At 36.7% G+C, this 16,702-nt stretch overlaps 1 protein-coding gene across 2 annotated transcripts in view; it reads left to right on the top strand.

Moving 5' to 3' along the window:
- The window catches only part of SYTL3 (synaptotagmin like 3), a 105,820-nt gene that overhangs the window by 31,449 nt on the left and 57,669 nt on the right, over positions 1–16,702 (top strand). For both annotated transcript variants that reach the window (XM_007484837.3, XM_007484833.3), the window contains exon 4: positions 9,670–9,734. In XM_007484837.3, coding sequence (XP_007484899.1) covers positions 9,670–9,734 — 65 coding nt within the window. The remainder of the gene's footprint in view (positions 1–9,669; positions 9,735–16,702) is intronic.

A 16,702-nucleotide genomic window follows, 5' to 3' on the forward strand; every position in this document is an offset into this window, starting at 1 on the left:
GGTAGCTGAAATGTAGTGAGCAAGGTGGGGAGAAATAATATGAAGTCAGTCTGGAAAAATGGGAGGAATTTAAGTAATTAGTTGATTCATGAGGTCATTGGATTTAGCCAGAAAATCATTGGCAGCCTTCAGGAGATCAGTTTTATTACTGTAAAGCAGATATCCTCAATTATAAGAGGCTAAGATGAGTAACTTAACTATCCATATTTGGTACAACAATTTTGTTTTTCTTTTTTTTTTTACAGCAGAGAGGAAGCAGGAGAGAGAGAAAATAAAGTTTTGCTCATTGAAAAAATAATTTTTTAAAACTAGAAGGGAGAGAAAATAAAATTTTGCTAATTGAAAAAAATGATTTTAGGGGCCAGTTGGTTGACCCATTGATAGATGAGTTAACCAAGGCTTAGAGAGGTTAAAAATTAATTTGTACAAGGTCACACAGTTATTAAATTCAAACTCAGGTCCTTATGATTCCAAGTCTATCTTTCTTTCTTTCTCTCTTCTGCCTCTCAATTTGGCTTCAGAGGGTTTCGTTCCTTTCTTTGGCCTTTGGCTGATTTTACCTCTTTTCCCCAAGTATTTACCCATATAATTAAATTCAATCCTTGATCATTGTGATATAAAGAGATGCAGTGTGTGTGTGTGTGTATGTAACTAGTCATTCCTAGACATTTTTTGCTAAATAATGACTTTTTCCAAAACCTGCCTGTTGACAGAAGGCAGAGTTACTAACAAAGGTGGAATTGTGTCTTCATATCTGATATAACTGGACAAAACTGCATCACTGGTGTCAAACAGAAGGTGCCTGTCAAATATACAGCAGCATTTTCCCTAGTCAGCTTGAAAAAATAGCTTCTTCATCTTCATCTTGATTCTCTAGCTCATGCCACAGTTACCAAGTTTTAATCACAAGAATCAGTTATTTCTTTTCCCCTACAAACTACTGATATTAGAGTGACCAGTCTAGGGGAGGAGAGAAACCCAGTTAATTTTCAGTTAATTTTCTAACAAGGAAACTGACTTAGATGTATGATAATCTAGCATAAAACATTATACAAAATTATTTTATTTGAGGATCATGAATTTTATTGCAAATTAATATATGCTTTTGTATATAAGATATAAAAGAGGTATGTGGCTCCATTTGATAGAATTCTGTTATGTTGAAAAGCTTTTGGTGTTTAAATCATACTAATGAGGCAGACCAGCTGAAGTTCAGGGTTTCCTAGCTGCTAAAATGTTAGTCAAAGAGCAGACCCATAGTCAAGATGAGTAATGCTATTTCAGGCTTTTAAAGAATGCCAGCTCTGCAGACCAGACTCCTTACTTTTGTCCAGTAAATGATGAGAGTATATGATGGAATTGCAGGGATGGAGTGCTGAGGCTTCCTGCTGTGCAAAACAGGGAGGTGATGTTTTAAGCACTTGTCAACAGCAGTAATTTCAGACGTAAAATAAAAATATTGCTCTAGCAAACAGTGTTTGGCAATGGTAATACTCTGGAATTCATTTTCTGCTAGGGGGAACTTCATTTATTTTATTAGAAAACATTTATTTAATCAAATTTACAAGTGCATTTCAGCTGTCATTCTTTATAGCACCCTAAAGCCATAACTAAAACTGGCAAACTGGGGCTTTGCCCTAGAGCACCAAAATTTAGAGGGTGTTTAAAGTACTTGCTCTTCTTCAACAGGTAGAAATAATTTAATTTAGCACTAGTTAGAAAAGCTAATTAATTCAATTAGGAGCTGCCTAGCAGAATCTGACATAGAGTAGGCACTTAAGAAATGCTTGCTGATTGATGGATTGATGGCATTCTTGTCTTCTTTCCACATTCCCCAGTTAGCTCCTCTCCTATTGGTTCTACCTTGCTCCTTTCCTTTAATAGTAATCGCCTCAGGAGCAACTTAATAGTGTCACCCCATGAAATTTATATCTCTATATCTGAAATCTTCCCCACATAAACCAATAAATATATAATATTTTATATAATTTAATATTATATAATATAAATATAGAAATGTGTGATATATAAATTGATCTATAAAATAGAAACATAAGTTATATAAAATATAAATAAAATCTGTTATAACATGAATTACAAATTAAAATAAGATATATAAATCATATTATATAATATAAAGTATCTAAATAATATGTAAGATATAAATTATAAGTTTTATAATATATAAGCTATTATAAAAATTATGTTATATAAACAAAATATTTAAATAATATATAAGCTATTATAAAATTTGAATAAAATATAAACATTATAGAAATCATACATAAAATATATAAATAAACTGATTTTAAAAACAGTGCTCCCCACTACTCTTTAAAAATAAAATAAAATCTTTTTTGTTTCCTTAAGAGGCACATTTCCAGCCGAATGGGCATCAGAGAATCAAAATTTCCACAAATGATCAGAGTTCTTGATGTCTATGCAGACCATCCTTCTGTTTGAAAAATTTTCCTTACCTCCCCTATTCTTCCCTCCATAGGGGAAATAGCTTTCCAATTTCGGTCTTATGACTTCAAAACCATTGTTGTTTTTATTAGGCCATGATATTCCTATTCCTCTAGCTTTTGACCTGTGTAAGATAGGGACCCTATTAGGTCCTATCCAGATGTTATCAGTTGTTTTGCTTCTGCAAGAATCTAAAAACCTTGCTTCTCAGGTATTATTCTGGTCTATACATATCCTTTCTCTTGCTGGGGCTCTGGAATGACTGAAGCTGCCTTCTATTTTGGTTTGGGTCAGACTGTCTGAGTACCCTGCTGGTCTTGTCTCTAGCTATAGTTCAGACTTGGGTCATCTAAGTACTATGCTAGGTCCTAGTTTCAATTTATCTTCTGTTGTAGCTTGGATTCTGACCACCTGGCACTATTCTAACCCAATCTATGGGTTGGGTGGGGCTGTGAGAAAATACACTGTTTAGATATTGCGCTGGCCCTATCTAGGCTCTATCTCCTGCTATAGCTCATATCTGCTACTAGGCACTGATCAGGATAGTAGATTGGATGTTATTTTCATGCTATACCTTCTACCTACGCTGATTTATCTCCATTATGGATTTCTACAGGATCCTTGATTCTAGTAATCTTGTATAGTTCTGGGATGGATAGAATAATTTGTCATTATTTTCCTTTGGTTTTCTTTATTATTATTTCTCTTGGAGCATTTTTAGAAGTTTCCTGGGGTATTTGGGGGAGATTTGGGCTTCTCTGGGTTTGACCCCAGTGCCATTTTAACTGGAAGTTCTTGTTAAATTTTTATATGACTTGGTAGAACAAAGGACATTCTTAAAGACTGTCTGCAAAAAGGTTTTTCTTACATATGCATTAAATTCATATGACTGACATGCAACTATAGATGCATAGATATTAAATGGTAGACTGGATACCAATATGCTTACCTAACTGGTTCTTTTGTGTTGCAAAATAAAAAGGTTTTACAAGATGACATTGTATTAATTGCAAAACCGAGAAGAAGAAAATTGAGTTGGATTGTACTGGAGAAAGTACATTATATATTTAAGGATCCCAATCTATTCTATGGCACAAAATCCCAATGGTTTATGCCTCAGGTTTTCCTACTAATACTATGTGGCAGTGAATCTTGAAAGACTACTCTCAGAAATACCCAAATTACAGGTGACTCAAAGAACAAAGGACATATGGTGGGAGGAAGGAGGTTGCAACATTTATTAAATGATAGCTTATATACAATTGTTGATATTCAAAGATATTATCAAAGATATACATGCTTTGAAAATGAGGCAGGCTAGTCATATAGGATGAATGAAGGATAACAGATGGACAGTCTTAATGATGTACTCATACTCCCCAAATATAATGTATCTCAAAAGTTTTATTGTAGTAAGACTTTTAGGAAACTATTTAAAGAAGCAGAGGAAGGCAATTAGCAAATTGGGTAACTCCTCTACAAGGGATTTTCTTTCTCCTCCTCCCACCCATCTATAATTCCCATGATGCTCATGTCTTTATGAGGATGGATAAGTGGTATTTATCAGGCATCTGTCTTGTTTGCACAGTTATTTATAGCATGCTAACAATAATAAGTTCAATTAAAGCTGTCCAAAAGTAGAATGGACTGCCTCTGGAGAAAGTAGATTTTTTTCCTCTTGCTGGATGTCATGAGGCAGAGGTCAGATGATCACTTGTTGGCAATTCCTGTAGAAGGGATTCTTAAACAGGTATACATGCAACTAACTGGCCTATATGAGGTCCCTTTTAATTCCATAGTGACATGATTCTTGAGTTTGATCCTTGGTCAGGACACTTAATTTTGCTCCTCTATGGCCATAGACTGCATCCCTATTCCTAGTCATCTATCTGTCTCACAGATGTGTGCTGCTGATAATAAGGATGAGTAGAGGAAAGATGGTGAATGGATCAGCCCTCAATCCATCACCACTACTAGAAAAAAGAACTCAAAGCATTTATGTTAAGGATGATATTGAGTCAGAGCCAAAGTGCCATGTCTGAATATGAAAGTCAGTACATTCATCAGATTGAGGTTTTCTCAGTCCAGCACACTGCTTTTGTTCTCACTTTGATGAAACATGTCATGTTTATTAGGATGAAAGAGACATTCTTAGTAATAGAAAGGGGCACTTCAAATGAGAATATATTTACTGCACCATTAGTCTGTTACACTTTCTTGGCATAGTTCCTTCCTTGAAGAGCTAGAAAGAAAAAATTCTGAAGATGAATGGACTCATAAGCCCTTATTAATATATTGGCTTAGATCGTAGAGTCGAGTTTCTTTCCTGTTGGAAGCAATTTCTATAAATCAATCATTTATTAAACACTTACTGTGTTCCTGGTATTGTGATAGGCATTGTGATAGGGCAAACAAAGAAAAAACAAACAGACTCTGCCCTCCAGAAAGTCATTCTAGGGGGCAGCTAGGTAGTTCAGTGGATTGAGAGTCAGGCCTAGAGATGGGAGGTCCTGGCTTCAAATCTGGCCTCAGACACTTCCCAGCTGTGTGACCCTGTGCAAGTCACTTGACCCCCATTGCCTAGCCCTTACCACTCTTCTGCCTTGGACCCAATACCCAGTATTAATTCTAAGGTGGAAGGTAAAGGTTTAAATTAAAAAAAGGGTTTTTTTAAGTTAAAAAAAAACAGAAAAACAAAATGGGAATTTCAGGAAAACAACAGGTACCCATATAAGTAGAAACAAAATATAGACAATGTAAATGCAAGGTAATTATGGGTGTGAGAAGAGAGAAATCACTAGAAGTTGGGGTTGAAGAAAAGACAGGAGTAGGGGGAGGAGTGCCTTCCAAGGGGGTAGACCTGAGAGAAGTGTAGAGACAAGAAGCAGAATATTCTATGTGAAGGTAAACAAAAATTCAAATTTGAAAGGACCATCCATTAATGTATTAAAAAGCTGAAAAGACCTTAGAGCCACCTTGTGAAGAATTTTCAGTGTCAAACAGGATGGGCACTATTTTTTTCTAGTGGTAACCTCTGGAGTTTACTGAGCATGAGAGTGACATGGTCAGATCTGTGTTTTCATAATATAATTTTGGTAACTGAGTAATAGAAGCTAGATTGAAGAGGGATGTAGTGATCATAAATATTTGAGAGATTGGTTGTGGGGCTAGAATATTAATTTATTGATTAGGCTGTCATGTAACCAATAAATGCATATGTCAGGAGTCCTCTCTATGACCAAAGACCAGGGTTAAAACTGAATTAAAACTGTGATCCTTAATTTTCATAGTTTATTGATATTTTCTTGAATAAGAGAAAACAGATAGATAGATAGATAGATAGATAGATAGATAGATAGATAGATGAATAGACAGATAGGCAGATAGACAGACAGACAGACAGACAGACAGATAGATAGATAGATAGATAGATAGATAGATAGATAGATAGATAGACAGACAGACAGACAGACAGACAGACAGATAGATAGATAGATAGATAGATAGATAGATAGATAGATAGATGAATAGACAGATAGGCAGATAGACAGACAGATAGATAGATAGATAGATAGATAGATAGATAGATAGATAGACAGACAGACAGACAGACAGACAGACAGACAGACAGATAGATAGATAGATAGATAGATAGATAGATAGATAGATAGAGATTGAAACCTATTCCTAACTAGCCATGTGAGCTCTCCTCTCACCGCTCTCTCTCTCTCTCTCTCTCTCTCTCAGCCTACATCCTTTTACCACCAAGTCCAAGGGAATAGAGAGAGCCCACTTCCTGGAACTCCCTATTTTATATCTTCTCCTTTACCCCTGGATCCTAACTTGATCTTTTCCAGGTCCTGAGCCTAGGCCAATGTCCCATGACCAATTTGGGGGCTATCACCATAATCTAAGGGAGAGGTAAAAAGGATCTGAACTAGATAGTGGCTTTTGAAGAGAGGAGACACATGTGAGTGGGAGCCTAAATTGTATGACCTGCCTGTTCCAGCTCAGGGCTGATCCCATTTCTTTTTCTGATCCTATGCTTCTTAGTTCTATACTGTAAGAGCAGTCTTACAAATATATTATGAAAGGGGGCAGCTGGGAGGCTCAGTGAATTGAGAGCCAGGCCCAGAGATGGAAGGTCCTAGGTTCAAATCTGGCCTCAGACACTTCCCAGCTGTGTGACCCTGGGCAAGTCACTTGACCCCCATTGCCTAGCCCTTACCACTCTTCTGCCTTGGAGCCAATACACAGTATTGACTCCAAGACAGAAGGTAAGGGTTTAAAAAACAACAACAAATATATTATGAAGCTTGATGACTATTTCCCAAGGACCCTCTACTCAGCAATGAAAATAGACACCAGTTGACTGATTGTATAATGTTCTCTAATAGTTTGTGCCAGAAAAGAAGCAATGTGTGTGTGTGTGTGTGTGTGTGTGTGTGTGTGTGTGTGTGTGTGTGTTTATTTGATGTTAGTATGACTGGAGTGAAAGTGAGCAGACAGATTGGTGAAGTGGTGAAGCCTGGCAAATAGTTATTTATGTGAACAACCTTTGTAAATGTATTACCCCTCCCTGCCAAAACTATCTATCTATTTATCTACACATATACACATACCTATACCCACATATTATATATATATATATATATGCATATACACACAAACTGATGTGATTATATTTAACATTTTCCTTCGCTTTAATCTCATAGTCAGTAGTTATTTACTGTTATGCCACTTTCATAATGTCTCACAGCTCTCCTTTTCTATTCCCACTGGTATCACCCTAACATAGGCATCTTTTTTTTATCATCTATAGTCAATTTTAATAGTCAACCCACAAATATTCCATTGCGTTTTCTCTTTCTCCTTCAATCTATCTGTCCTAAAATACAGGGGGTTTTGTTGTTGTTTTTATAACCCTTACTTTCTGTCTTAGAATCAATATTCTGTATTGATTCTAAGGCAGAAGAATGATAAGGGCTAGGCAATGGGGGTCAAGTGACTTGCCCAGGGTCACATAGATAGGAAGTCTCTGAGGTCATATTTGAACCCAGGACCTCCAATTTCTGGGCTTGGCTCTCAATCCACTGAGCCACTTAGCTGCCTTCCCCCAATATAGTTTTAATCTGATCACCCCCCCCCCCCGAATAAAAACCTTCAGTGGCTAGAATAAAATAGAAATCTTTCATTCTAGCATTTTAAGGCTCTTCACATATTGCTATGCAAACTCCTCCACTCTTCTGTCTTAAAATTGATACTAAGGCAGAAATTAAGGGCTTTTTTTTTTCATTCATTTTTCATTAAGAATCTACTGCACTTGGCACTGGGACAGCTATGTTTGCATGAAATGACCCCCCTCCCCCATTTCTAAATCCAGACATGGATCTGAACAACATTATAAGGAGATGCAAACATAAAAGTCAAATGTCTCCCAAACCAACCCTTAAAAAAAAATGGGAAGTGCACATGGAATTTCCAAACAGAATCTGCAGTAGTTAAAAATGTCTGAATACAAGAGTCCAAACATGCCTAATAATATAATATATATACAGATAATTTCCATTCTGTTACTAATCTACAGGCACATCCAAATATCTTCCATTTTCCTACCCCCAAGAAAAAAATGACCAAAACACACCCAAAGTGACTGTGGTTCAGCACTCCCTCACAACTAACAGCTTTATTCTTTACCCTAGGTTGCATCCTCACAGCGAAGCGACTTGAATTCTTTGCTAGGTACAGGTATCCCTTACTAGTTTCTCTCTTATATCAGGTATCAACTTTCTTTTAGCCATTGTTGTTCATTTCCCTTCAAGCCCAAGATCCATCTCCTTGGCAGAGTAGCAGAATAAGAACAGGGCATCTCTACCTTTGCCTGCATTATTACTTATTGTTTTCCTATCCACCTTCATCAATGGTGCTATTCCTTCTTTGATCCCCAATATAGCTTTTTATTTTTTTAAATAGCCCTTACCTTCTATCTTAGTATCAATTCCAAGACAAAAGAAAGGCAAGTCCTAGGCAATTAGGGTTAAGTGACTTGTCCAGGATCACATGGATAAAAATTACCTGAGATCAGATTTAAACTCAGGTCCTCCTGACTCCAGGGCTGGTGCTTTGTCCACTGTGCTACCAAGCTGCCTCCCCCAATACAGCTTTTTTAAAGTGCAAAAATTTGAAAAATATTTTGTTGAGGGCAACTCTCAAAGGTGGCTCAGTGAATAGAGTGCCAGGGTCAGAGATGAGAATTCCTGAGTTCATATGTGGTCTCAGATACTTCCTAGCTGTATGACTCTGGGCAAATCACTTGACCCCAACTGCCTAGCCCATACCACTCTTCTGTCTTGGAATGAATACTTGGCATTGGTTCTAAGACAGAAGGTGAGGGTTATTTAAAAAATGTTTTTCTTTTGGCCATAGCATTTCTTACTAGCTTCAGCATTCTTTACTAGCTCAGTCTGAATTTAAATATTGATGGTATTATTCCTATAAGGCCATTTTGTATTTTTGTACTTATTCTCTGTTATTTACTCATGTAACTATATTCTGTGCATTTTTTTCTTCTCTAAATTGGTTGCAAAGTCCCCTGTATAGTCACATTAGTCTGTTAAAACAATTCCCTTTTTTTCATTCTTATTAAAATAGTTTCTTTTTGTATCTTCAAAATGTTTTTCTTCACAACTCCTCATGTCTCCTGGTCTAGCTGACATTTCCTATGGGATTTTAGTAGATGGGATACTATCTCCCTTTTTCTGGAACCCTGAATGACATGATCAGTCTCTGAAAATATAAGACTTGCATCAGATCATGCACTTTTCTCACTTGGGATGGAATGCCTTCCTCTGGTTTGATTCAATCATGAAAGAGTCTCACATGGCTAAGGCACCAGAGTATAGAATTGCTTTTCAGGCATGCTGGGGTAATCTGATTGATTTGCTCAACTAACCCCACCTTTTAAAATATTAATGAATTATTATTAGCTAAAAATAATACATACGTTAGTTAATGAATCTAGAGATATAGGGGGAATGAACACTTGAAAAGGAGTAAGGAAAGACCTAGGCTGACCATCACTGGATGAGCTAACTTCTCTGTGCCTTGCTTGGTTTCTTCATCTGGAATTCTTGCAGAACAGGATTCTGTGTGTCCTTTTCACATCTCTTTACCCTGAGGCTTGCCTTTTCACTTGTTTTTCAGAGATGCAAAAATCAAAACTGGAGAGTGGTTCTTTGAGGAACGAGCCAAGAAATTTCCAGATGAAAGTAAGTACCATAATTTTCAGTTTTTATCAAATAAAACTGTATGATAATAGCTTTTAAAAAACCCTACCTTTCATCTTAGAATCAAGATTTTGTATTGGTTCCAAGGCAGAAGAGTGGTAAGGGCTAGGCAATGGGGGTTAAGTGACTTATCCAGGGTCACACAGCTAGGAAGGGTCTGAGGCCAGATTTGAACCCAGGACCTCCCATTTCTAGGCCTGGCTCTCAAACCACTTAGCCACCTAGCTGCCCCCATAATAATAGTTTTAAATTATATTTAGCTTTTGTGTAAGAAGTTGAAGATATTTAGAATTTAAAGCTTTTATAAGGGTTACCCAGTATTCAAGCTTAAGTTGAATTGCTGGCATCCCAAATACAATGGAACTACCCACCTCCTGCTTATGAACTTTTTTCTTCAAAAAAGGCAATGCCCCTCCCCCACATAGATCCCTGCTCCCATTCTACATTAGTCTAAATTCTCCTGTCAAAGTTGAAATCTTCCTTCAAGGTCTAGCTCAAATATCATTTTCTCTGGGAAGTCTTCCCTGGTTAATCTAGCCCAAAGTAATCTCCCTACTCTAAAATTCCTATTTACCCCTTTTCCTACTACTTGTATAGGACTTCCTGGGATTGAATTTAGAGCTAAAGGGAATTTAGAGGGCATTCAGCCCAGTGACCTTCCCCTTCTGCAGTCAGGAAGATCTGAGTTCAAATCCAGCTTCAGATACTTACTTACTATGTGACCCTGGGCAAGTCACTTAACTCTGGTTTGCTTCAGTTTCCTTATTTGTAAAATGAGTCTGAGAAGGAAATGATGAACCATTCCAGTCTCTTTGCCAAAAACAACAACAATAACAAATAGGGCTACAAAGATTGAGACACAATAAAATCTCTGACTGCAAATCTAGCTTCTTCATGTTGCTTCCTTATTACATACAGCCTCTTGTTGTAATCATTGATATCTATGTGTCTTTCTTTCGGGCTGGATCATAAGTTTCTTGAGGAGAATCAGTGGATCTTAGACATCTCAGCATCCCCACACTGACTTGTAAACTACAATTGCTCAACAAATGTTTGAGTGACTACACGTGACATATTGGGAGACATTCATTCAATGAGTAATAATAATGGGTTTAAAAATGTTTTCTATAATATATATATATATATATATATATATAATCTCATCTGGCCCTCACAACAACCCCAAGAAGTGGTTAAAGTACTTTTATCCCCATTTTATGGGTAAGGAAACTAAGAATTGAAGAAATAAACTATCCCCAGAGTCATCCGATGAATAAGTATCAGAGCTCTGTTGGACAACTCTCCTTCCATACTATCACAGAACAAAGTTGGAATTCAAACCTAGTTTTCCTGAATGCCTATTATGTACAATGCAATAATAAGATACAGTACTAGGCATGAATTCATAAGTTCTATGGTTGTGGGTAGAGATACATGTTGGTTTGTTTTGTATACTGTGCTTTTCTGATAAATATACTTTAACATTTAAAAATTTAGATATTTTTATTTTATTAACTATTTCCTAATTACATTAAAAATTTTAATGCTTAATAAATGCTTGTTCACTCAATAAAAATGCATTGTAAAGGAGGAAAAACTGATTCATTTGAGTATTGACGTGTACACTTTATGAAATGTATTGTGAGGGCAGCTAGGCTGCTCAGTAAATAGAGGATCAGGACTGGAGAAGGAAGATCCTGGGTTCAAATCTGGCCTCAGATAATTCCTAGCTATATGAGCCTGATCAAGTCACTTAAACCCCCATTTCTCAGCCCTTACCATTCTTCTGCTTTAAAACCAATACTTAGTATCTATTATAAGATATAAAGTAAACTGAGGCAAACAGGATTCAGTGATCTGCCCAAGGTCACATAGTTAGTAAGTATCTGACGCCAGACTGAATTCTATAAGGGTTCTTCATTTGGTTGATGACTAAGAAAGGAAGGCTGGTGGCCTGGGGATAGTGCTGTTGTTCCTAAGGTTCTTGGGCTTCTCTGTTAGTGCCAGCTGAGATGGTGGGCCCCTTTTCCAGATAGGTTGGTTCCTTGGATAATACAAGCTAATACCAACTTTCTAGCAAAAAGAAACCTTCCATTTTATGCAATCTCTTTTAGGAAAAGAAATGTCAGTATGAGATTTATTACCATGTTCTCTTGGTTCTCTCTAATAGAGACAATTTCTGGCCTGAAATGCTCAGATGAGCCCCAAATTAAACTGGCATGGAGCCAAGTATAAACCTCTGAAAGAAGAAGATATTTCTAAATTCTGTTTTTCATAGCTACTTGGCTGCTGCTCTAAATACCTAACTTTCTAAACAAGAAAACTCCAGACCATGAAAGTAACTCACTTTTTACCAAGTCTTGATGAATTCTTCATCAAAAAGAAAAATCATCAGCATTATCATAAAGCTCAGCATTACTGCTAAGTTCAAAGAACCTCCAGGTCCAAAACACTTTTATTTTTAAATTTTTTATCTTTTTTTTTTTACCAATTACATATAATAACAAATTTCTACCTAAGTTTTATGAAGTTATATGATCAATTATTTCTCCTTCCCTCCCTTCTCTTTCCTCTCCGGATGCTGGCAGGAGTTTTGATCTGGGGCATACATGTATTATCATGCAAAACATATTTCTGCATTATTCATTTTTGTAAGTGATTAATCTTGTAAGACCAAAACCTCAAAACATAAATTCATATAAACAAGTTAAAAATTGTATGCTTTCATCTGCATTCCCACTCCAACAGTTCTTTCTCTGAAGCAAAAGACTTTTATTTTTAACCAGATTTTCAGTAGCCCTTTCTTTGCCAGAGTTGTTTAAGATTTCTTTTGATTTCCTCTAAGTTATCATGAGAGCTCACTTCAGGAGGAAAAACAAAAGTTGGAAAGTTTCCTCCTAACTCTTGGAAGTTCTGGTCCTTTAGGGATGGAGAAGGTGAGATGTACTACCAGAGCCTGTGAGGATGAATAAAAGATGGGAAAAGTATAGCCAGGTCTAAAAAACAAAAATACAAAAACCAAAAAGCCCCATCAGTGTAAATGTAGATACCTAGCTTCACATTCCTATCAAGTTATTAAGAAGAAAAAAAAAACAAAAGAAAAAAAAAGCCCCCACCTCATTTTAATATTTCAGGAGCTCCATAGGTTTGTTCAAAGGTGTTCGAATCCTAATTTACTAGGTTTTTTTTCCTTCTAATCTATTGGTTTTTTTTAATGTCTTGGGTCCAAAGCCTCAACCCAAACAATGTTTGTTATAGCACCTTTTCTAATGACAATTTGGAAAGGCAAACTATGGGAAAAAACAAAACAAGCAAAGCTTTCTTCATCCTTGATGATGAGGGCTTCTTCCTCAAATTATCCTGTATTTCTCAGTGTGTTTACATGATGCATTCATCAGTAAAATATAACATTCATTGAGGGCAAAAACTAGTTTTCATTGTCATTTTGGTTTCTGTATCCGTATTACCTACCACAGAGCCTCCTACATGGTAGGACCTTAATGAATGCTAAATGAATTGAAATGCTGTATCAAAAACACACACTGGCATTCTTTCAACACTTAATTTTGTTTTCTACAAGTTCATATTTTAACTCATTTTGTCAATTTGAAATTATTGCTTCCATTGTGTAGAATATCCCAAAACACTGGATAATTGCGTTGGAAATCACCCAAATAACTAATAAAGGATATTCTGTAACAAGCATAAAATGTTGGTCTTTAGACATCCTTACTACATTATTGAGTTAGTGACCTCTTCTGGCTAACTTGTGTAATGTGGATGATTTCATTTATATCATTTTGTAACCGTGACATTTTGCTGTTTCTTAGTTCAAATGTACAAAGTGGGAAATTGAGATCATTTTAATATTAATAGCTTGTTTTTCTTTAGGACTTTATAATTTACAAAGTACTTATGACAATGCTAGAAGGTAGGGAAAATTACTATCTCTATTTTTCAGATGTAGAAACTGAGATATTAAAAGAGCAAGTCATTTTGCCCAGGATCAAATAGTGGGTAAATGACAGATTGAGTCTCAAACTCGGGCATTTTAACTTTCAAGTCCAGTGCCCTTTCCACCATGTCAGTTATATGTTGTTTTTTAATGGAAAATTCCACTTCTAGCCTTCACTAAATTGCTACTTATTGGAGAATAACATAATTTAGGGAGGTAATCCATTAAGATAATCACTGCTAGCCATGGCTATGGTCTCCTCAATACTTTGCCAGGGTAATTATTTTATTTTGTAATCTTGAGGAAAAAATATTGTTACTCTCAGCTAAACCAGTTTGGTTTGACCCTTAAAAAGGATCATTAGGAATTGTTCTAATAAGTTATCTGCATAATAATAAGTTAACCTGGTCAGGATGATTAAGTGCTGACATTGTCATAATCAACAGGTTTATTAAAGAACTGGATGCTAAAGTTTAGTAATTGTCCAGTAGCTCATGGAACCATTATGTGTCAGAGAAAGGATTTGAACCCAGCCCCTTGATTCTCTCACTGAGCTTCCTCTTAGACTGAAGCTCTAGGTAGTCAAAAACAGGTCCTGAAGTTTGTGTCTCCACCTCAGTGTGCCCAGGGACTGCTATAACAGGATATGAGCAGCAGGATTACAGGGCAAAAAATAATTCTTCTGCCCTGCAGCTAGACAGAAGATTCATGTTTAATGGCAGAGAAACTGGTTGAGAGTATCTGTGTGCCAGGGTGATAAAGAATACATTATTATTCATTTGTCTTCTACAGAAGGAAACCCATGGCTGAAGCAGTCATGCCATTCATCCTCTCTTATCTTGTAGACCAGTGTCCCATCCCTCTAATGTGATCTGAACTCAAGCTTTCTCTGCTGAATATAGGCTCTTTCATCTCTCTCTCTCTCTCTCTCTCTCTCTCTCTCTCTCTCTCTCTCTCTCTCTCTCTCTCTCTCTCTCTCTCTGTGTGTGTGTGTGTGTGTGTGTGTGTGTGTCTGTCTCTTCCTCCTCCTCTCCTTTCCTCTCACCTCCTTTCTCCTTTTCTCCCTCCTCCCACCTCTTCCTTTCTCTCTCTCTCTCTTTTTCTCTTACTCACTTTCTCTGACTGTTGCTTGCTTTCTTGTCCTGTCTGTCCCTGCCTCTACTATTGTCATTGTTGCCACTACAACTACTCCATTAGCTGCAACCTTACTGCTCAGGTCCCCTAGGAGAGAGAGGAGGAAATGGCATCTGCTTGTTGAGATCTCACAAGATCCTGTACCAAAGGAAAGAACACTTAATAAGACTAAAGGAAAGAAGACATAAACAAACTTGTCTAGGAAGCCATAAAGGCATGCCTTGCCCATGAAATGTCTTCAGTACAACATTCCTTGAAATAGTTTGAATACAATAACTTCTCTCAAGTTTTGATGTCTCTGAATTGTCAAATCCAATGGTCTTTTCTCAATTCTCCTCCTTGACCTCTCTGCAATCTTTGGCAGTTAATCTCCCTCTTCTTGATTCTCTCTTAAGTTTATGTTCAACTAAAAATGCCCAAATCCTAAATCTAGGCCTATCTTAATTATATTAGGGGAAATTAAGTCCCAAATACCTTAAACAACTTACATAGCTCCACACTGGAAGGAGCAGAGCCAGGAATAAAAATCAAGTCATTTGATTCCAAGTCCAGGGCTCTCTCCACAATATAGTGTTACCTTTTCCTGTTCCATCTTAGTCATATTTACCCTTGTGAAACTGAAGATCATTCTCTTTGACCCCAAAACAGCTAGTTCCATCTTCTCTCTGTCATCTGACCTATTAATTCTTTGTTTCTTTCCTTGCCTGAGACAGAAAAATCTTTCTCTGTCATTTTTCACAAGCCTCAGTCCATATTGTCCTCTAGCCTTGCTTATACTGTACATACACACATAGTCTTCCATAGCATTTTTTGGTAATATGCTCTTGTTTACATTTTGTATATGCATAAAAGAAACATAACAAAAAACAATTCGAGTTCAGGGAAGAGCACACTATAAATCTACTCCCCATCATCCTTATCTTTATCACTAGAATTATTTGCAATTAGTATAGTCAAAAGTCATTATTGAGAGCCTCCCATTACTATGGAGTTATATTTTAGGATCTTTGGTTATGGAATCCTAGTTAGTTATCTTTCTTCTGAACTTTTTGAGAACCATTGAGCGATGCCAGTATTCTTTTCTTTGTCTAGTATGAGCTCCAGGATGATGTCCCATCTTCTGTCTCTATGCCTTTACACTAACCATCCCACATGTATGGGATGTACTCCCTCCTTCCCTCTTCTTAGAATCTCTTAGACTCCTTCAAGACTTAGTTCATATGCCACATTCTATAGAAAGTCTTTCCTAATTTCCTCAGAGAGTACTGTCTTCCCTCCCGGACACAGCCACCACTTATTTTTTATTTGTATATATTTTGTATTTAATTATTTGTGTACATGTTATTCCTTCAAATAGAAAGTAAGCTCTGTGAGGGCAAGAACTAGTTCATCTTTGTATCTCTAAACTTATCTCATATTACTCTCTTCTCTACATAAGGTACCCAAATGTGCCTTCCATTTTCCTATCTATGTGATTTTGTTTTACACTATCAGAAGTTGAAGAATCTAGAAGAATATCTTTGGCATCTGAGGCTTTAGAGACTCATACCTTTCAATAAAAGATATATTATCTTCATTGTGCAAATGAAGAAACTCAGGGACAGAGAGGAAAAGCAATTAAAAAAGGGGGGCTATGCCCATCATGGAACCTAGGGAAAACTTCTTTAGGATTTTGGAGATCTTTGATATATGGTATAATCCAGTCCAGATATCAATAGCCTTTAGCACATGGAGAATTCAAGGTATTACAGTCGTTCTACCCACTTTCTCAGACTGAGACCCAGTGGAAGAGGTCTTCAGCTCCTAGACCATCCTGCCCCTAGCTATACCCAACTAAGTCTGAAATTTGTAGATGACAGAT

The sequence above is a fragment of the Monodelphis domestica genome, chromosome 2 (genome assembly GCF_027887165.1).
Source record: "Monodelphis domestica isolate mMonDom1 chromosome 2, mMonDom1.pri, whole genome shotgun sequence".
Taxonomy (NCBI): Eukaryota; Metazoa; Chordata; class Mammalia; order Didelphimorphia; family Didelphidae; genus Monodelphis; species Monodelphis domestica.